The sequence below is a fragment of the Notechis scutatus genome, chromosome 2 (assembly GCF_049901735.1).
Source record: "Notechis scutatus isolate UNSWTSFEM ecotype Mainland chromosome 2, rNotScu1.2, whole genome shotgun sequence".
Lineage (NCBI taxonomy): Eukaryota > Metazoa > Chordata > Lepidosauria > Squamata > Elapidae > Notechis > Notechis scutatus.
The window spans coordinates 94,179,875-94,201,989 of NC_142010.1; the positions used below are offsets into that span (position 1 = coordinate 94,179,875).

The 22,115-nt window shown below is 33.4% G+C and overlaps 1 protein-coding gene across 1 annotated transcript in view; it reads left to right on the plus strand.

Annotated features, from left to right (window-relative positions):
* SLIT3 (slit guidance ligand 3) overlaps window positions 1-22,115 on the plus strand; it is a 519,460-nt gene that overhangs the window by 469,427 nt on the left and 27,918 nt on the right. Inside the window, exons 29-31 of the mRNA XM_026688600.2 lie at window positions 2,759-2,852; window positions 7,080-7,217; window positions 20,995-21,235. Coding sequence (XP_026544385.2) covers window positions 2,759-2,852; window positions 7,080-7,217; window positions 20,995-21,235 — 473 coding nt within the window. The remainder of the gene's footprint in view (window positions 1-2,758; window positions 2,853-7,079; window positions 7,218-20,994; window positions 21,236-22,115) is intronic.

Genomic DNA, 22,115 nt, shown 5'->3' on the forward strand with positions numbered 1-22,115 from the left:
AATTTAATCTTTAAGTTTATTAACATTATGAAAACATGAAAATGAAACACAAACTCCTACACACATTCCGAATTTTAAAAGCTAGACATTAAATTATTTATAAGAAATATTTGTAAATTATTTGTAAGTTTTCTAAATCACTGTATAATTAATAGAAAATGTATATCCTTCCATTCTTGTAAGATTATTATTTCTCTATCACAGCATACACTTATCTATTTCAAATTGAAATCATTAGAAAATAATTCAAGAGAATACAAGCTTACACAATATAATCTGAGACTCCACTAAATTAATATATGAAATTATGGCAAGAATAGCATATGGCAATATCATATGAAAAAATGTTAATTTTAAGCATTATAACTCCAATAATTAGCTGATCCTATCAATTACTTCCTGAAGATACACATATGGGTATCCAATACATGTAAATCTTTAGTTTTTGTAGATATCATTAAAACCTATATGAAAGTAACAATGATGGCAATGTGACTTCTGTTCAGGATTATGTATCAGCCATTCTGATTTATTCTTTACCTTCTTATAGTCTTAAATATCTAACTTAGTGCATTCAGTTATTATATCCTTATTAATTTGTAAAGAAAGTATTATATCCTTACATACTAGAATGGGGTTGGAGGCACTTAAGGCTATGGGCCCTATATCTAAACATCAGAATATTCACATATATCATCACACTGGCTGCTTTTTGGAAGATGATACTTAAATTGCAACTCATCAAAAAACAAAAATTCACGATATCATCCCGTTATTTGACTTAAAGTATATGTAATATATACATGAAAATGAATGTCATAATGCTTTCAAATCTGGATTCCTCATTGTGTTAACTTAGCTTCATTTTAAAGAACAAGCAAAGTCATACATACATATAAATATACATAGTATATATGTTGTGTGTGTGTGTGTGTGTGTATACACATACATGTCTTGTGTATTTGTGTGTGTGTATAAATATGTAATTTGTAAATATGTATATGTAAAATATATGTAAATTGTGTGTATATATTGTGTGTCTACAGAATTAGGTGTGTGTGTGTGTGTGTGTGTGTGTGTGTGTGTGTAAATTCTGGACATTAAAAAATACAATGCATCATGTTAAGGCCATTATTGTGTGATTTATTTTACATTTTGACAGAATATACCTTAAAGCTACATTGCAATCTCAAAAAAAATTGTATTAGCATTTGTATACTTTGCTGATAAAATCTAAAATGTCAGCATTTATTTTCTTTCAGTTGTCACAAATAATTAACAATTATTAAGGCTCAAAATGTTCCATTTTGACTGAGACCCTAATTTAAAAATAAAGAACAAAGCTCTTTCTTTACATTTGCATAAATGGATATCAACTGGATTGATACCATTTCAGTACTACTCAAACTTATTTTCTCCTTTGCTTTATGAAAAAATCCCAGGTTGATACTTGATAGACCTAACACTTTGGGATGACTTCAGCAAATGGCCAACAAGCTATGAACTAAACTGAAAGGAGCTGGGAGGATCATATTGTAGAAACACACAGTTCTGTGCTTTTTGGATATTCATTGGGCACTTGTTAACACTGTTTCTATACTAGGAAAATGGCAGCCAAAAATAATTTATTGAGGAACTCCATGTGTTTCTGGTGAAGTTTTGGGAGGAATCTTTTGCAATTAATAATTAAGCCAACTTTGGGACTGCAGTGATAATGGTAATTGGCAATAATGAAGATGCTGTTACTTGATTTTGGTGCTGGAAATCAGCAAATGAGGGGTTTTTTTTAACTACTAAGGTAATAATTAGCACAATAAAAATTCTGATAACATATTTTACAGTTTAATTTTGGCCATTAAGAGTTATGTTATTAGTATGGGTATGTGCATGTGTTTGCACACATGTGCAAGATTGTAAATGAAATGAAATATTGGACTGAAATGCATTTCAGAATCTCTGTGCAGGAATCATTTGATATGAAACCTTACAGTGCAGCTGAAATTGTTCAGGAAATGTAAGAGATTAGATTAGTGGGGGAAAAAAGCTGGGATATTACAAGGGAATTTTATCATAACACTATTATTCAGAAGATTGTGGCTTTGATCATTGTGAATCATTTGTTCATTATTAGAAACTAGAAATACAATAATTTCTGTAATAATTGGAGATGGCTTTTGTTCACTGAAAGTCAAACATTACATATAAACTAGCCTTATAAAGTTTTTTTTATTAAGACAAGCCTTGTAACATTGAGTTACAATCAAACTAACAAGGCAAAGACAGAATTCTGGATACTGTATGGCACTCAATTTATTACATCCTCTAGCAAAAACTTCCTGTTTTTACCCTCTATGGAACAACCAAAGAGAAATGTATTCATTTTGGGTTATACAGGCATCTCTAAATGTGTTCATGATGATAAACAATTATTTATTTTGTTTTAGAACAACAATAATATTCATAACATTCATAAAGACCTCAACTCTTCTAGTATTGCAACCTGTTTCATATACAATGGATTGTTTAAGGTATCTGTATTTTTTTTTTTTTTTTGCTGCATTGACTAGTCCTAAACCACAATAAAAGTTTTAATCGTGGGTATGCCATTAATTTCTTTTTTAAACAAAGGGCAGTAATATCATTGTCCTCAATAGCTTCTTCATAAGCATTTTTCATTCTTCAGTTCTGATTATAATTCATGCAACTAAACTTCTACTAAATTTATATAAAAGCTCTCTTAATTTTATTTTTATTTCAGGAGAACTCTGTGATGAAGTAATCAACCATTGCGTGCCTGAACTAAACCCTTGCAAACATGAAGCCAAATGTATTTCTCTTGATAGAGAGTACAAGTAAGTATGTACTGTTGATATGTTAAAATACTGTATATTATTAAAATACTGTATAAGCCTAATGAGTTACTTTATTAACTAATTGCCACATTCCAGTGTTTTCTGTCCAAGAAAACAACCAAATCCAGAGAGACCACCTCATTCCAGACCCAACTAACAAACATATAATCTCTCCCCATTGCACACTGTATTTCAAGCAAGCCTGGGAAGAAAGTAAACTGCACATCCATTCATTAATTGTAGTTGTTCAAATATAGCTATTGTATTTACAAGTGAAATTGGGATTTGTTGTTCAAATGATAGGTGTGATTCCTTATATTTCAATTCAGTGTAATGCAAGTTACAAAAAATGAAGAAAATATTTTCCTTATGCTGTTCTTCCATTTCAGAAGTACCGAAGCCCTCCCATGGTGAAAGGATCAACTGGTAACATTACCAGTTGCCCAGAGGATGCCCAGTTGGGTCTCCTTTTGTGTCCCTATTACGTTGCCCACCAAAGTGTTTTCCTTTATGCCAATTTATAGTTGTGGTTTGCTTACTGGAACCAAAAGGCATGTATAATGACTTCTGGTTTGCTTCCAATCAAAAGAAATAGGATGAAGCCATACGTTATTCCTAAGGTGAAATAAAATAGTTGAATTATCTTATGCCTTTAATTTCTTTGGTTTGATATGTGGATTTGATCCAAAAAGTGCCCCATGGTAATAAATTTGGGGATTCCATAAAGCAGCTATTAGATTAGAATTAGCATTAATAAAAACTTCTATCTTAATTAAGCAATAAAGTTTTAATAAAGCTAAATGGACCTTCCAGTTTAAATCCTATATCAGTCTATGCACTTGATGAAGTGTGCTGCCTCTCATTATAGCTTATTCCTTTGGAAAAGATGCTATCTTCTGATTTATCACTTGCAGGAATGAAAGAAATCTGAAAATTCATGATCAGCAATGATTGAAGGAGGAGAGAGCACATAAATTCAGGAATGAAAAATAAAAAGAGAAGAAAATAATAACTGAAATAATTTAAAGTATTGACTGCAGTAACAGTATTTTCTGGTTACCTTCATTTCAGACTACTTATATTGGTTTTGGCTTCAGGTTTGTGATCCTTCAATAAACCTGAGGCCAAAACCAATATAAGTGGTCTGAAATGAAGATAACCAGAGGTTGTATTTAACACAATTCCCTATTGCTCTAACATTTAAGGATCTCGGTTATGTAACTAACTTTTTTCCATACAATTCTTCATGAAATCTTCCAGTGAGAGATACACACACACACACACACACATACACACACACATTAATTCAATATATCTCTCCAGAGAAGGAAGCTGTTGTTCCAACTGCCCGATGTGTTAGAGCACAGTTATAAATAAATTTTATTATTCTGTAGCATGGAATTACTGACAAAAGTTAAAGCATTTATTTAATGCTGTCTTCCAAAAAAAAGTAGTGTTTCTATCGTTATGACAATAGCCAATATATGTCAAAAATGTGATCCATGGCAGCTTTGAATAAGTATGTGGGCATCATTTGTTATTACATCACTTTATTTGTGGCAACAGGGATCAATAAAGCAAGAGGATTAAATGTCGCTATTTCTTCCCGCAGCAAATTATTATGAACACCATTTCCTTGCCAGTATGCCTGAAACATTGGTTGCTATGCTGTTTCAAAGGTTTTTTTAAAAACAGTAATCTTTGGATTTAATAAGAGACAATCTCTCCTTTTTTCAATTCAAAGTTATAGAGGAATTGCTGCAACTGATGCGAGATGTTGTATAGAATAACGGCAACTACTATAATATCAGTTGAAGCAATTATTCAGTAATTCAGTTTGAACAGATTCCATGCAAACAGAGATGATCTGAATATTTATCGATTGGCAAGGGATCCAGTGTGAATGAATTCCAGCTGTGAGGAGACCAACCATGAATGATCTTATCAGAGATTATGACGCTATTAGATTGAGAGGCAGGCTAATACTTGATTTCCTCAATAAAATTTAGCTGCAAAACTGACAAAGGCCTGAATGCAGAGGTGATTTTTAGCAGGTTCTGACCAGTTCTGGAGAACCAGTAGTGGAAAATTTGAGTAGTTCGGAGAACCAGCAAATACCACCTCTGACTGGCTCCGTCCCGATCTCTTCTCTGCTTCCCAAGTCCCAGATGATTGGCTGGGTCTTGTTTTGTTGCCCTGCACAGGAGAACGGAGCTAGAAAGCAGGTTAGTGGGGTGGGGAGGGAATGGGAATTTTGCAGTAACCTTCCCCTGCCACACCCACCAAGCCACGCTCACCAGGCCACGCCACACCCACCAGGCCATGCCCACAGAACCGGTAGTAAAAAAATTGAATCCCACCACTGCTTGAATGCCTATTCAGCTGAATTCCATCAAAACTAACTGGGTTTAAGTTACAAAGTAATGAAAAAGGAAATAAAAATAGGTTTAGTATTATGGTAAAACAATCACTTTTATTTGGACTAAGAATTGGAAATCTACCTTTAGTGATTTATTTAAAGAAATCCCCAGTAGAAGGGAAATTTGTTCATATCAAACTTCAGAAAGTTTAAGTAATTACCTTTGAACTTAGTGATGTCCTGCCTGGATTTATAGTTTGTTGGTAGATCTTTCCAATTCTCCATCCCCTTGTTTGGGTTTACAGTACAGGTAGTCCTCAACTTACAACAGTTCAGTTAGTGACAATTCAAAGTTACAACGGCACTGGAAAAAATGTGACATATGACCATTTTTCACAATTACAATCTTTGAAGCATCCCCATGATCATTTGATAAAAATTCAAATGCTTGGCAACTGAATTCATACTTATCACCATTGCTGTGATCATCTTTTGTGACTTTCTGACAAGCAAAGTCAATGGGGAAGCCAGATTCACTTAACCATGTTACTTACTTTTCACTGCAGTAATTCATTTAACTGTGGCAAGAAAGGTCATAAAACGGGGGAAAAAACCACTAAACAAATATCTCACTTAACAACCGAAATTTTGGAATCAATTGTGGTCATAAGTTGAGGATTACCTGTAATGCAATTTAGGCAACCTAGATCTCTCCCGGTATCATAAATAGCTACTTTTTGCCAAACCCTATCTCAGCTGAGTCTTCAGGAATATTATCCATTTAAATTATTATTTGAATCACTAAATTATAATTAATGTTCCATTGAGATCAGCTAAATTGTACAATCAAGGTCAATTAGTTTTTCCTTCCATAAAATAGCCTCTTCACCTTTTAGAGGATTTTTTTCTATATAGTTCCTGATTTCTGACATTGACTTGCCTTTAAATAAATGCCTGGTGTCTGATCTATGCAGATTTAAAAATGTCATTTTTTTGCAAGACTTTTATAAAGCTATAAAAAAACTTTCCATTATTCACTGTACTAAACTTCTGCTAGCATTAGGACACATTTATATCATTATATTAGAAAATGTCTTGCATTGATTATTGCAGTGTTTTATTCTAATGTCAGCTCTAGGTTTTGATATATCTCTTGTATATTTGTTAGAATTATACATTAAATAAAATGTCTATTAGTACAGCTGCATTCATACACATGCACACACACTTTCAGCCATTTAGATTTTGGCAATGCTTGAACTGGTCCTATAAGTTGTTTTCTATGTAAGTAATGTACTCAGGTTGATGAAACATAATCATTGCATCTCTGCTGCACAATAAGATGATCTTATTTGATAAACTCTACTACTTATCTGTACTTCTTAAATTTGGAAAAAATTCTGTCTCATTTTCTATTCCAATCTTTTACTCTAACTCTAAGAAAGTGGGTTATAACTATAGCCCAAAAGTATATGGAAGTGCCTTTTCCAGATATGTTAAATATTAATCTCGGAACTCTACTTCTTTTGCACTGTTTTGAATATGTTCATTATTTTCTGGGGAGGCTTGAAATGTGACTTTTACTGTTGCCAAGGCTGAGAGACACTGCTGAGAGACATTTTGCTTTATCAACCAGCTTTCAAACTTATGCGCACATGGAAATAAACTAGACAGCATTTTTCCTCTCATTGGGAAAAATGAAAGAAATACCAGTTAATGCACTTCAACTCTGATGTGTAAGACTTAGAGTTCCATTTTATTTTGGGTTGGCTATCTGTTTCATATACATGCACACTGTGAACAGGTTTTGGAGATACAATCTAGTATGCAACTTTGTATTAATGGAGTCCTTAATGGTCTTGTTGCAGGTGTGAATGCTTACCTGGCTACAGTGGGAAGCACTGTGAAACAGATGATGATGACTGCAGGGGACACAAATGCCGCCATGGTGCCATGTGTGTAGATGCTGTAAATGGATACACCTGCATTTGTCCTCAAGGATTTAGGTAAGAATAATGTCTTGATCTACTCTGAGGTATTTATGAAACCACGGTATGTTACTTCAGGGTGACTTCATCATTCAGCAGTCCTTTTGACAGTGTTCACCATTTACTGAGATGGTTATTTTTGTCAGAAATATTCTTTATTTTATACTTTTAGGCTCTTGATAAGTCAAGGACAAAATAAGTTATTAAACAAATTAAGAATGTCCTAATTCTTAGCAGATCTAATTGGAAGTTTTAAAACACAAGACTGTCTTGTGCATTTTGAAAGGCATACTATGGTATATGGTTTTTAATGCTTTTTTGATTCATTATGGAATTATTCAGTTGTCGGATAAGAGTTACAGTTTAAGATAAGTATGCTAAGCCAAGACAATGATTGGGTTCCTACAGGTGAAACTCAAAAAATTAGAATATCGTGCAAAAGTTGTTTTATTTCAGTAATGCAACTTAAAAGGTGAACCTAATATATGAGATAGACTCATTACATGCAAAGCAAGATAGTTCAAGCCATGATGTGTCATAATTGAAATGATTATGGCTTACAGCTCACGAAAACCCCAAATCCACAATCTCAGAAAATTAGAATATTGTGAAAAGGTTCAATATTCTAGGCTCAAAGTGTCCCACTCAGCTAATCAGCTAATTAAGCCATAACACCTGCAAAGGGTTCCTTAGAGGTCCGATATTGTTCTATGTACAATCCTTGTTTTATTGATTGCATGTAATATTCTAATTTTCTGAGATGGTGGATTCGGGGTTTTTATGAGCTGTAAGCCATAATCATCACAATTATGACACATCACGGCTTGAACTATCTTGCTTTGCATGTAATGAGTCTATATCATATATTAGTTTCACCTTTTAATTGCATTATTGCAATAAATGAACTTTTGCACGATATTCTAATTTTTCGAGTTTCACCTGTATAACACAATATAACACCAAAAAAATAAAATTAGATGGTGAAAAATAGTTAGATATTATTGAAGCGGTATATTCTTCCATTCTGTATCTCTGCCTCAACTTCTTTTCTTCTTTTGTCTCCTTTGTCATGGGAGATAGACTTGCATTCTCATTTTATGAAGATGCTCTCTACATCCATAATACTCTATCAGAAATAGGCAACTTCTAAAAGATTGGATGCCATTCTGATCTTTCTGACCTGCTAAAAGGCTGTAGGAAGCCATTACTAACAGAGAAGGAACAGGTTCGAAAGTTTTTCCTGTGTGTGTGAGAGAGAGATAGAAAGAGAGGGGGGGGTTGAAAGATTTTTATGTGCATGTGTGTGTGTGTATATATACGTGCATGCATGATTGCATGTTCTAGGATATTTGAGGGTGCTAGGTTGCAAATTGGAGCACTTCATTTCTCAGGAATCTCTCACACCCCCTATAATCCAGAGGTGATATTCAGCAAGTTCTGACCAGTTCTGGAGAACTAATAGTGGAAATTTTGAATAGTTCACCCACAGAACCAGTAGTAAAAAAATTTGAACCTCACCACTGATATAACCTATGATCCCACGAAGAAACAAATGTAAGGTTAAACCTTGCTTTTGAAGATTAGCCATTTCGCTATGTAAATAAGTATTTAATTTGCAAATAAGGACAGGCATCACATGTTTTAGGTGTAATACTAATCATTGAGTATTGATTTATTATGCTGAAAATATGTTTTAAATGTGTACAAACATTGCTATAAATAGGCACAAGCAAAAAAGTCCTGTGTGTGGCTTACTTTTTAAAATTCCATAAGGCTTTTTGTTCATATTGTTGTTGTAGCGGATTCATATGATTACCCTTCAGGAAACAACTGCAAACAGATGGTTACTTTCTACTCAGTTTCCCTCTAGGTTTTTTTTTTAAATGCCAGATGTATCCCCATTCACATGTAATATACAGAGGAATTTATTAAGCCATGATCATTTCATTTCTTCTTCATACTTCAAAACTTACCAACCTCATACTTGCCCTGGCACTAGGTACAGTATGTTGTAGTTAAATCTTTTTTAAAATATGTATATATAATTTTATTAATAATTTTAATTGTAATAGTAAAAACGAATACATACTAAACTTAGAGAAAAAGAAGAGAGTAGAAATGAAGAAATGATGGAGGAAAAAAGCATATAATAAAGAAAAGAAATAATAAGAAAAATCAATATATAAAGAAGGGACTTCCAACATTTATCGCAACAAATGAAAACATATTTAATAACACTTTACCCGTATAATATCTTAGATAGATATCTCTTCATCCGATAACCCATCCCTTATCTACAAATAAATCTATAAAATATCCACTTTTCAATCTGGATGTCAACAAAAGGTCCATAAAGGGTCGGCGTTTTTGAACATTGCAAAAAAAAAAAGTTTTATTTTTACCTTGTTCGACTTTATATCTTTTTTTTCCTTTTACGTCTAACAGTCTTAATCTTTAATTCAGATATCATGTAGGATTTGATCTATCTTTAATTCTTTATTCCATTACACAGATTTTTTTTCCCAAGGCTTTAACAAGCACCCTTTGTAGATCCAATAATATTTTGCAGGTCATCTTCTTGATTTATCATTTGTATTTCCCTTTAATTTTTAAAACTTTAGCTGGTTTAGTTTGTATATCCAGCAGAGCATTCTTTTCTAAATCACTCTCTTGCCTTTCATTTCTATTTCCATATTTTATACTCTATCTTATAAATAAAAATTGTTCCACATAGTCCTTTCTTCATTAATCTGTCCATAGAAGCAGACATCATTATTGAGAATGTTGATATTCTGGTTGCTAATTTCTTGCTCCATTCTTCAAAGATTCTCCTTTAATATTCCTGATATTTTCAATGTTTATGTCATTTTGTAATCCCAGTATTAAGGCTTATATACTGTTTTTTTTTTCCTTCTGCTTAGAATCTTTAGTCTCCTCTAGTGTCCAGTTTCTAAAATCATCAATTATATTTTTTTATGACTTGCAGTTGCCAGGATAACCAAAATAAGTGTGTGTCCCATGAGAACCAAATACTTAATTCTAATAATAAAATTTCAAAATTTATTTCAATCCTTAATTCATTTATAACTTTTGCTGTTTATTTCTAATTCTTTAAGATCTTCAGCTTGTAATTTTTCTTTTGTTCAGAGTTGAAGATAAATTTACCCAATGAAGACTTCTCAAACCTGTTATTCCAAATGTCTCTAATTGCTTTAGACAATATCTGAAAGTAATTAGAAAATGAAAATGAAGAGGAGTATATATGGTGATATATCATCCTCTCTTTATCTGGAGAGATTAAAAAAAACAGACTTTGATTCCTTGGTCTTTGCTGAGGTTATCAGCTCCACTACACAGAGCCATCTTCATTTCACTATACATTCCCTGGAAGCCCCCATAGTTAAAGATTTTTGTGCCATACTTTATTCAATGTTTTTAAGTTAAAAGGGATGAGGAAGGACATAGTTATCATAGGATTTCTAATCAGGCCTGTGCAAACTCAGCCTCTTGTGCTACAGGACAGAAGTGTGTATTTCAGATAGGAGCCTCGATGGCGCAGTGGTTAGAGTGCAATACTGCAGGCTACTTCTGCTGACTGCTGGCTAACTGCAGTTCAAATCCCACCAGGCTCAAGGTTGACTTAGCCTTCCATCCTTCCAAGGTTGGTAAAATGAGGACCCAAACTGTTGGGGTCAATATGCTGATTCTGTAAACCACTCAAAGAGGGTTGTAAAGCACTATGAAGCAGTATATAAATCTAAGTGCTATTGCTATATCCTGTTGATTGATTGATGTGGATACCCTAGCAAACTCACCATTCAAATATGCTTATTTCCAAGCAATCATTGTGTCTTCTATACTGACTACTTTTAAGAGATTGAAAAGATTCCCAACGTTTAACCTGAATTTATAAGCAATATGAGAGGTTTTGCCTCATTAGCCTGGATGACAGTCTGGTTGTCATAATGATAATTTGCTTTTGATATATACAATCTCTGTGGTATTACTTAACTGAAGTTTAACTCTGACAGCTGCCAATCGGCCCACTATGTGGAAAATCTCCCTAAATGTCAAAGATAAGCTATGCCCCCAAATGGATTCATTAATCATTGCCTCAGGAAGCGCATTGCCTAGTTATTGCTTTTCTTCAGGAAAGTATTTTCTGTACTTGGAACAGATCTACAGAGCAAGATAGCAATAGTATCTGGAAGCAAACAAACAAACAAAAATTACAATATTTGAAAAGATATAGAAGCATTTTGGACCTTAAGCTTGATCACTGAATCCATGTTTTCTCAGAATTTTCTCTTTTTTATTAATTATTCTTTGTGACATATTACACTATTACATATACTATTACATTAGTGTATTTAGCAGAGATTATTTTGAAGAACAAACGTTTTTTACAGTTATAAGTCTTGATTTAAATGTTATGATAATTATAAAATAGAAGAAAAGAAATAGAGTCTTCATCTTTCATATCTGTTCTGAAGGGTCCCAGTCGGAGCTTGGTTGTTTTCTTACAGACATTTCATTACCAAGCTAGGTAACATCATCAGTGCTAATCACTAGCACTGATGATGTTACTTAGTTTGGGTAGTGAAATGTCTTGCAAGAAAACAACCAAGAACCCCTCATTTCAACCCTGAGCTACAAATATATTTCTTTATCAGTCATGGATATTCTGTTTTTTCCTTCTATCTTTTCTTCACTGTATTCTGATTGCAAAGAAAAAAATAGATACATTTGTGAAACTTGCCAATGTTCCTAAAAATTTCTGCTTGTTGTTGGCAAATTGTTTGTTCCTGGAAAATATGCCATTCTTAAAAAATAATCTGCCAGCAACAGATGTTTAAAGAACAAAGTTTCCTTGTAGCAGGAACATAATATATATCAGAAACAGGAACTGTGGCTTGGTAAACATTTGTTTTTAGGATAGTCTGCAGCCATCCTTGAGTTAGAAATGCAGAAATGAAATATGATCCTCCCAAAATACATCAGGAACAAAAGCAACAGAATAGAATAGTTTAGATTTAATCTACAGAACTGAAATATAGCACAAATATGGTGTTGTAAAAAAACCCCAAGCCTTAATAGCTTGAATATTTATATCTCCTCAGCCTGCGTACAGTACTTATTATTTTGTATTCAGTAAGCTTTGAAATTGCTTCCTTCATGTGTCTATTTTGTATATTTCCCAATATACATCTGTCACAGCCCTACAGATCAGGAAGCAGATTTCAAGAAGACTAGTACTATATTTTAGTAATTAGGGCTACAGTAACAGATTCACACAAGTCTGATCACATTTTCCTCCCTCTTATACTTCAGGGAGTCAGAGGGGGAAGTAGTCCAAGTTTCCCTTTGCCTGGGCTCAAAGCAAACTAATGCATTTGTTATCTTATATCTAATGTTCCAATCCTCAGTGTGGAAATTTCCCAGTCTTAAAGAAAAATGAAGATCAAGGAACTGGGAGCTAAATTTATAGAATTGTCAAGTATTTTCACTTAAGTCACACTTTAGTAGATTTCAGTTCATGCTTCCCAGATCAATAGTACAGTTATTTGTTACATGTAGATAGCTACTGTACAGACAATCTAGGAATCTTTATTTTATTAATCTAGACATTTTTTCAAATACTTATTATTTTTGTTCTCTCCTTTCCAAACATTTATTCTATCTCTCTCCACATATGCATGTGTTTAATGAACTCTTTCTGAAATTCAAGAAGCCCTAGAAACCATGCCTTTTTTTTTAGCAATCCACTATTTTTCATGATAGATGTCACTGGCAAAAAAACCAACAACTACACATTATACATGCTAAACTCTCATAATATTTTATTTTTTCTTGTGTAGCTATTTCAAAACTTTCCCCATTGTGATATTGAGCAAGCAGAATAAGGAATCTGAGCAGCAATTATTTAAGTAAACATAGAACATTCCACAGTATATAACACAAATCTGTAGCCATAAGCTTTCCAGTCAAGCTGGCAACAGATGTCAAATTGAAATTTTTTTGTTGAAAGTACAAAAAGTGCCTCTAACAATTTTTTATAATATTTATAAATGAAATCTAGATCTGTAAAATCATCCTCACATTGGGTAAGATTAATATCATCATCATCATCATGATTGTTTGATTAATGACATGTTGACCATTAGTGGTCACATAGATATATATATTTGCTCCATGATGAATTGTCCTTAGCATGGCCTTTCAGCTCTTCCAAAAGTGCACTCATCACTGTCACTACTGTAAATGAGCCCATCCATCTTGCTGCAGTTTATCCTTTTCTCTTTCCACCTTTCCCAGAATTTGGCTCTTTTTCCAGTGAGTTAGGGCTTTGTATAATATGTCCAAACAGGGTAATTTGAGCCTGGTCATTGTGACCCAAGTGAAAATTCTGCATTGATTTCTTTGATGATACTTGTTTTCTTGACTATCTATGATATTCTCAGGCATCTTCTCCAACAGCAGATTTTAAAAGGATCAGGATTCTTCCTATCCTGTTTCTTCAAAGTCCAACTTTCACTTTCCTGGAGCATCACCGGTAATACCGTGGTTTGCACTATAATGATTTTTATGGGTATACATAAATTCCATACCTGAATATCTTTTCCACGGCTTTCATCGCTGCTTTAACAAGTGCTGGTCTGTAGCATATTTCTTGACTGCTCGTTAATGGTTGACCTTAAAAGGCAGACAGTAGCTATCACTTCAGTATCTTCATTGTCAATGCTATGGTTGATTGTTGTACCTATTGTCATTAGTTAGCTCTTCTTTATATTTAATTTTAATCCCATTTTTTTTCATTTTGTTTCTTGACTTTTTTTACTATGGCTTGCAGATCCTTGGCATTTTCAGTTATCAAAAAAGAGTTGTTAGCATACCGCAGGTTATTGATGTTTCTTCCTCCAATTTTAAAACCATTCTCATGTTTTTCTAACCTTGCTTTCTTTAATATATATTCAGCATGTTGGATGAATAAATAAAGGGAGAGTATATACCATTGTCTTACTCCTTTGCAAACTGGAACCAGTCTGTTTTTCCATGTTCTGTCTATACTATGACTTCCTGACCTGTAGATATGCTTCTCACATGAACAATGAGATCTTCTAAGATACTCATACTTCTAATCACATTCCATAGCTTGACAAAATAAACTTAATCAAAGGCCTTTATGTAATCCATAAAGCAAATACTGAGTTCATTTTTGTATTATTTGGCTTTCTCAATTATCTAATGTGCATTAATGACAATATATTGTGCTCCTCAGCTTTTTCTAAAATCCACTTTAACATCTGGCAATTCTATTTCATATAAGGCATTAGGCTGGAGGATCCTAAGCATTATTTTTGTTAATTTGTGAAATTATGGATATAATATAATAATTTGCACTCTCTGAAGTTCTCTTTTTTCTTTTTCTTTTTTTGATATTGAAGTATACTTTGATCTATTCCAATCTGTTGACCACTGTGCTGTTGCCCCATTTTTCTTACACAGCTTGGTTAACCCTTACTGACTCTTCCTCTGTTGCTTGCCATATTTCTGTGGGTATTCCATCAGTTCTTGAAGCTTTCCAATTTAGTAATAACTGGAGTGCTGATCTGAGTTCAATTTCTGTAAGTACTATACATTATTGTAAATTGGGAATATCTTCTTAGAGTATCTTCTAAACTAATTTGGATGTTGGCATTTCTTCATCATAGTATTTCAGTATGCTCCTTCCATCTTTATTTGATTTAATTTGAATAAGTTGTTTTTGAATCTATCCATTTGGCATACCAATTTGAGAATGGAGCCTTTTTAGTTCAGAGATCTTTTAAAAATCTTTCCTTGATTTGTCCATTCCCATCAGTATCTTTACAGTTGTTGTACTGCTTCTTGTCTCTTGTAACAGCTCTTTAAAATTCTTTATTAAGTTCCTTCCTGAAATTTTTGTATTTAGTGGGCTTGGCTTCTCTTCTCTTGGCAATTTCTGTAATTTATTCTCACAGCCATTTTGCTTTCTTATTTTGATGATTCTTAACAATCACGTTTCACACAAACCCTTCATAACTTCTTTAAATACATTTCATGGTAACTCTAGTTCTTTATTAATGAGTTATAGGACTTCAAAGTGATTCATGATGATCTCCATAAAACCAGTGAATATGTGGTCAGTATTATATAATAGACACTGGTTGGTTTTATTCTTCTGCTTTAGTTAAACTTGGAATTTGCTCATTTGCAGTTTGTGATCTTTTTCACTGTTGGCATCTGGCTATACTGTATCTTGATGCATAACTGAGAGCCTTTATCTTCTTTAAGTAATAATACAGCAAATTTGTTTTCTATGTACTCTTATCTAATAATGTTTATACATAGAGGCATCCATTTGGTTGCTTAAAGACCAGTGTTAGCTATGAAGAAACCATTGGAATGGTAGAAATTTATAAGTTATTCTCCCACTTAATTTCCTACTAAGCTCTTTTCTTCCACATCAATGGCTGGAGCATAAACCTAGATGATAATCATATTAAAGAGTTGTCTGCAAAGTCTAATTGATATTATTTCATCATTGATTGCACTATTCTTGGTATACCCTTCTAACTTACAATTCCTAATAATGCTATTCATTTTTTTGTTTCTCATCTCCTGGATAGTAAACAGTATGATCTTCTGAAAGTGTGCCATTCCAGTCCATCTTAATTCACTGATGCCTAAAGATGTAAATTTATAGTCATTTCATTTCATCTTTCACTGTTTTAGTTTTTCCTATGTTCAGGTTTTTTATGGGTCAGTGCTCCCATTGCAATTCTCTTTTTGTGGCTCCAGTTTTTCTTTTCATGTATGATAACATCAACAACAATATCAACAACTGATAAAAGCTTTAATCAAGCCTTGTTATAAATACCATTAGTATTCTGAAAGATCTTCAGCTCTTCCTTGGTAGCATGTTGAGTGCCATCTGACTTGAGGGACCACTTCATCCAGGACTATGTCATTAGTCATTTTATAGTTTATGTCCATGTGATTGCCTTACAAGGGTGGTTTACCATTGCTTCTGCTACTTAGTATGAATTTATGTCTTTGCCATTGTCACTAGATAATCATCCACCTCTGGCATCTTCTTATATACAGTAATTAAAAGATCTATATCCAGGGGTGGGATTCTACCAGTTCACACCTATTTGCTAGAACCGGTTGTTAACATTCTAAACAGTTCGGAGAAGAAATTACTGGCCTAATCCTGTAAGGAAGGCAGGAAGGAAACATTCTGATGTTGCTTACAGAAACTGCCTCTACATTCTTGGCAGGACTAGACTTCCTGTCTCTGCAACTTCTCTGGAGTTTTTTTCCCCTCCTTTGCTGGTACTTTGCTTGTGTGGAGTAACCATTCAAAGTTACAAAGGCACTGAAAAAAGTGACTTATGACCATTTTTCACACTTATGACTGTTGCAGCATCCTCACAGTTACGAGAGGCCGGGAGAGGAGATGCGTGCCTCGATGTGTGATATTGAGTTGGCCACACCAGCCAATAACATGACCACCAAGCCATGCCCACCAACTTAGCCACGCCCACAGAACCGGTTGTTAAAAAAATTGAATCCCACCCCTGTCTATATCTCTAACTAATATAGATGTCTGCTTCAGCTGGGATGACCTTTGTGCCTGATTAATCCTACTTGGAATATATATTCCTGGCATACACTCTCAATGTTCTTCATCTCACCCAGGAATACCTCCTCCCCCATTATGATAAGACAGCACAAACCGACTTGGTGAAGGGAAATGTGGGGTTACTAAAACTATAGCAATCCATAGCTAGGGCCATTTTTTTCTGTAGCAGTTTCTTTGGTTACTCTTAAATATTCAAATCACAATTCTATATATATATTCTAAGAGAGTAGTTAACATTGAAATCACAAAGTTCATTTACATGTTCAGGATTGGGCTGTTACAATCATCTGGGAAACAAGTATTTACTCACTTTTAATTTACTCACCTTTTTGGCTTGAAAAAAAAGAAAAGAAAAGCTCTTAGAGGTGTAATATAATAGTAAATCAATTGCAGGCCTATTGATTGATACATAATGAAGTTTCCTGGTTGGACAAACCAGATAGCAAGTTTATTGTTATATTTAAGATAGAGATAAAGATACAAGATGTAATAAGATTTCAAATAAAGGATTTTCAATTGCATATTAAAAACAAAATAAACAGAATAGTTAGCTTAAATCTGACCTTTGCTTCTTGTTTGCTCCCTGCATACTCCTTAAAGAACTGTATTAACTAACAAGAAACTAGGTGATTGGTCTATGTTGACCACCACAAATTCCAGCACATATAACAAACAATACAAACTGGGAAGAAGAATTTTCTAGCATTTTCACTGTCTTACCTTTTCCCAGCTTGATGATTTCCCTTGATCGGAGAAGTTAAAGATTCCCAGAAGTCACAAGTTGAAGAAGGTTACAATACCTGCCCTGGCTTTTCAGAACATCCATTCCAAGAATGTGACTGAATTAAAAAACTGGCAGTAACAAAGCTTTCAAAAGCAGACTGTCCAAAACCTGGACAAGAATAAGCCTCATTGAGATTAGTTATACTTTATGTTGGAACTCCGTGGAGTAACTCTCTCAGGCAGCTTTTGGAGCACATCTATGTAGACTAACTTGAGATAGATGAAGAAATATATTAATGCATTCCAAAAAGGGTCATACTGTGTTTTATATGAAAGAAGATAGCTGAGTTACAAAAGGTAAAGTAAGAAGTGTTGGAAAATAGTTTTGAATTTTGCTTTTACATAGAATCTGAAGAAAATAGTGTATCAATCTGTGTAAGCGCTGAACATGCTAGAATTGGTACTGGGGTTCTTGGGATTTATTCCAGTAACTCTAACTAGTTATCTCTAACTACCTTAGTCTGGACTGTTTTTTTGTAAAGGTTTTTTATTTTATAACCTATAAAAGTTTCAATTTCAGTTGAACAGTGTGTTGCCTGGGTACATATTATTTTAGAAAATAATGATCAAAATATTTACATCAGTAATCATTACATTGATATTAATTCTATAGTAATAATATTTGCTTATCCATTTTAACAAATATCCCTTATAACATTAGTTCTTTTCTTACATTTCCATGTTTTCAACTTCTGTTTTTATTATTCTATTGATAAAACAGGTCCCATGTCAAAAAATATTCAGTTTTCTCCTTTTCCTTAATTGTCAATGTTATCTATCCATATCTGCACATTCTAATATTTTTTTAACTATGTTTTTATCTGTCGGGATTTCTTCACTTTTTACCTTTATTTATGCTATTAATAGGACTGAATTTTGATACAGAATGTATGGATCTTTTGTTCGTTTGATTTACACTTGCAATGGATCTGGTTTTAGAGCAGCTTTGAGACTTGGTAGTTCTGAATATGTTCTTCATGTCAGCATTAGCAATGGTGCAGTTTCATAATACAGTATAGAGACACTATTAAATATAATAGGCTGATAAAATCTGTGCTACTCAGATCTGGCCATAATTATCCATGACACTATTGCCTCATAACTGCACTGCTGTCTCCCAGTTCCGGGTACCAGTAGTTGGTTTACATTCCTATTTTCTTTTCACAATAAAATTCCTCACCGGGAAACAGATATGCTTTGCATCGTTCAAATGAAATGACATGATTTTGATTGTGTTAATAAAATTGTAATGATTTCAAATGATCAAAGAAAGTTATAGGTTATATTGACTTACAACCATAATTGAACCTGGAATGATGGCTGTAAGTTGTACCGGTCATTAAAGTGGATCATCACGTGACTAATCCAATTTTATGACTTTTTTTTGCATCAGCAAAAAATCTATGGTCGTTAAGTGAATGCAGAGCCATCAAGCAAACCTACTATCTGTAATAGACCTGTTTCCCATAAAATATATATATAAATCATGATCACATGATTGTGGGGCATTGCAAACAACTGTAAATGCAGGCTGTTTGCCACATGCCTCAAATAAGTAATATGTACTAAAGAGTCTGTCATAACTTTATGATTGCTAAGTGACTAGCTGTAAATTGAGGACCTACCTGTAATGATATGCTCATTATGCTGTGCAAATTGATTGGCTAGTTTTGGAATGCTTTTGTTTAAAAACTTAGTTAAAAAAGCTTAGGCTTTCTCTTTTCAACTTTACCATTGCCTGATTAATGTGTTCCATTTGGAGGATTTGAACATTGGATGAGTATATCAGCACAGAATATTACAATATTACAGTAAGATTACAGTAAGAACAATCAAGTCACCTGTTTATACATGAATACAGTTGTTCTTTGCACATATTTCATCCAGCAAAAGTGTATTTTTATTGTAGTGTCCACCACTGGCCTACCAGTGACTAGAAAACTACTTGGAAAAGCAATTCAGAGAAGTGATAGCATTAAGGCAGAAAATAATGAAAAAGTGTAAATATTATTATAAAGTGTCCTCTAGAACAGGAGTCCCCAACCCTCGGTCTGCAGCCTGGTACACATACGAACATAGTGGTGGCCTACATATACTATATCTTTCTTGAAAGTTAAAATAAGAACTTTCTTTCTCTTGAAAATTTAATATAGGGAATCCCTTTGGAATGATGGCAACACTGACTGTTTAAGACCTTCTCATCCAATGCAACATTTCTAGTCTAATTCAGATTTCTTGCTCTAGCTATTTTTTGTTGAATATCAACATTGTCAGCACAAGATGTTTGGTTAATACTGACTAAAAAAAGTCCAGATGTTGAGAAAAAAAAGAGTCAGATTCATGTTTCACATTGACTGATCAGTTTTTGATCAGAATAAAAGAAAATATGGGTATAGGAAAGTCAAAAAAGAACAAATTAAAAATGAGTTGTATTTCTAAAGTAGACAAGTGTGGTAACTGTATAGTCCATGTTTAAGAAACACTGATAAGAAAGAACTGTATATTTTTGTTGAAAAATTAAAACATTCCACGTAGGGTTTTATTTTACTTTATTTCAGAACTGTTTTATTTTTAAAGAAATTTTTGAAATACACAGTTTAGTTTTCAAAGGTTAGGGGGTTTTTTTCTTATAAAGTTCACATTCATTTAAACTTTCTTTATCTGAGGTCCTCCAGATAGAGTGGGAATAATGGCAGTTTGGCTGGTTTAAAGAGTTGCAATATATCTGGAAGGGAAAGGGAGATTACTCTGCCTTAACTGAGTGTTTCACAGTCAAATAATCAAGATACATTGCTTAATGTAACCATTATTAATAGAAGAACAATTTTTGTCCTTCCTGGTTTGGTCAAGACATAAGTGAATAGAAAGTTTTCCACTGGAAGAAACAGGAAAATTGGAGGAGTGTTAATATATAATAAATTATTAATATGTAAAATTTCCTTACACAATTTTTATTATTTTTATGCTTTCATATAAAATAAATATGTTATCCCCACAATGTGATTGTTCACCAATAGAATCACTTGTTTATGGATGGCTATAGAAATTGAATAAATTACAGTAATAAACATATAGTTTTTCCCTAGAACATTTCTTCATTAGTACAAAATGTTTTCTTCAAAATCAGGTGGTGTCTATTGTGTTATAGCTATTCCATATGCAGTTGTTCTTAGAATCGCCTAAAACATTGAAATGTTAATTGGAAATGGTAATGTTTGGGCCAATATTTGTCAACTTGAAGTATCCTACAGCAGCAAAAGATATTTATGTAAATCACATATCACTAAACTCCTGTTTAATGCTTTTGCGCCTCAAATTAACATTAACCATTTTCTATTTTTCAAGTGGACTCTTCTGTGAAAATCCACCACCCATGGTTCTCCTCCAAACCAGTCCTTGTGATTATTATGAATGCCAAAATGGAGCGCAATGTATTGTTGTGCAGCAGGAACCAGTCTGTCGTTGCCTGGCAGGTTTTGCTGGCCAGAAGTGTGAGAAACTCATTACTGTCAATTTTGTTGGGAAGGATTCCTACGTTGAGCTTCCACCAGCCAAAATCCGTCCTCAAGCAAACATCTCGCTTCAAGTAAGTTATGTAGATAATATTATAAACCTTTCTCAACCCAGTTATTGCAAAGAGCTTTTGCAAAGGTCAATGAAAGCATTACATTTATTCCTGGTGTGCAACCCAAATAAATAAATAAATTCTAAAGATGTACACAACCTAAAGTCTTAGGGTTTCATTCAGTCCCCCCAAATCCTAAGCAGTCCAGAATTGTATTCTGTAATGTAACCAAAAGATAGCATTATTAAATATGTTGGAAATAACCATATCAATTGCATAAAATTAAGTTATTTATTGTTCAACTTTTAGAAGTACAGGTTCTGATATGTCACTCAAAGCTACACACACAGTCCTTGATCAAAGGACAGTTACATACTTCACTTTGCTGGAAAAGCAGTTGAGAAATCACCTGTAATAACTGATATTTTTAGCAGCTTATTAAATCAATCTGCTCCATTTATATATGCAGCCTATACAACTCTTAGTGTAAGAGATCTATTTTTTGCCTCATCACAGACTTTTCTCCAAAACACAGAAAGGAGACAGATGATCTTGTTTTGCTTTTTTTAAAAGACCTTTTCTTTAGCTCTGCATGTATAAAAGAGTAAAATATGTCACATGAGTTATGAGCTCAGAACACAGTTTATATAGCTCACATTTTACATTTATTTCAGAAAATAATTCTGATAAAAATGCATTTTGGATGATAATATGAAAGCCAGACTTGTTTACTACATGAATTTCACACAGATGGTGTTCTCAAAGCTTATTTTCCAGTTAAAACATTGCTTCTCCATCTGGTAGTTAATTGCCACTCATATAAAAAAATTAGTTTTAAGTAAGCATCTCTTGAAACAGGATTCAGAAGTCTTTCCTAATGAAAGGAAAGCTGATAAATAAA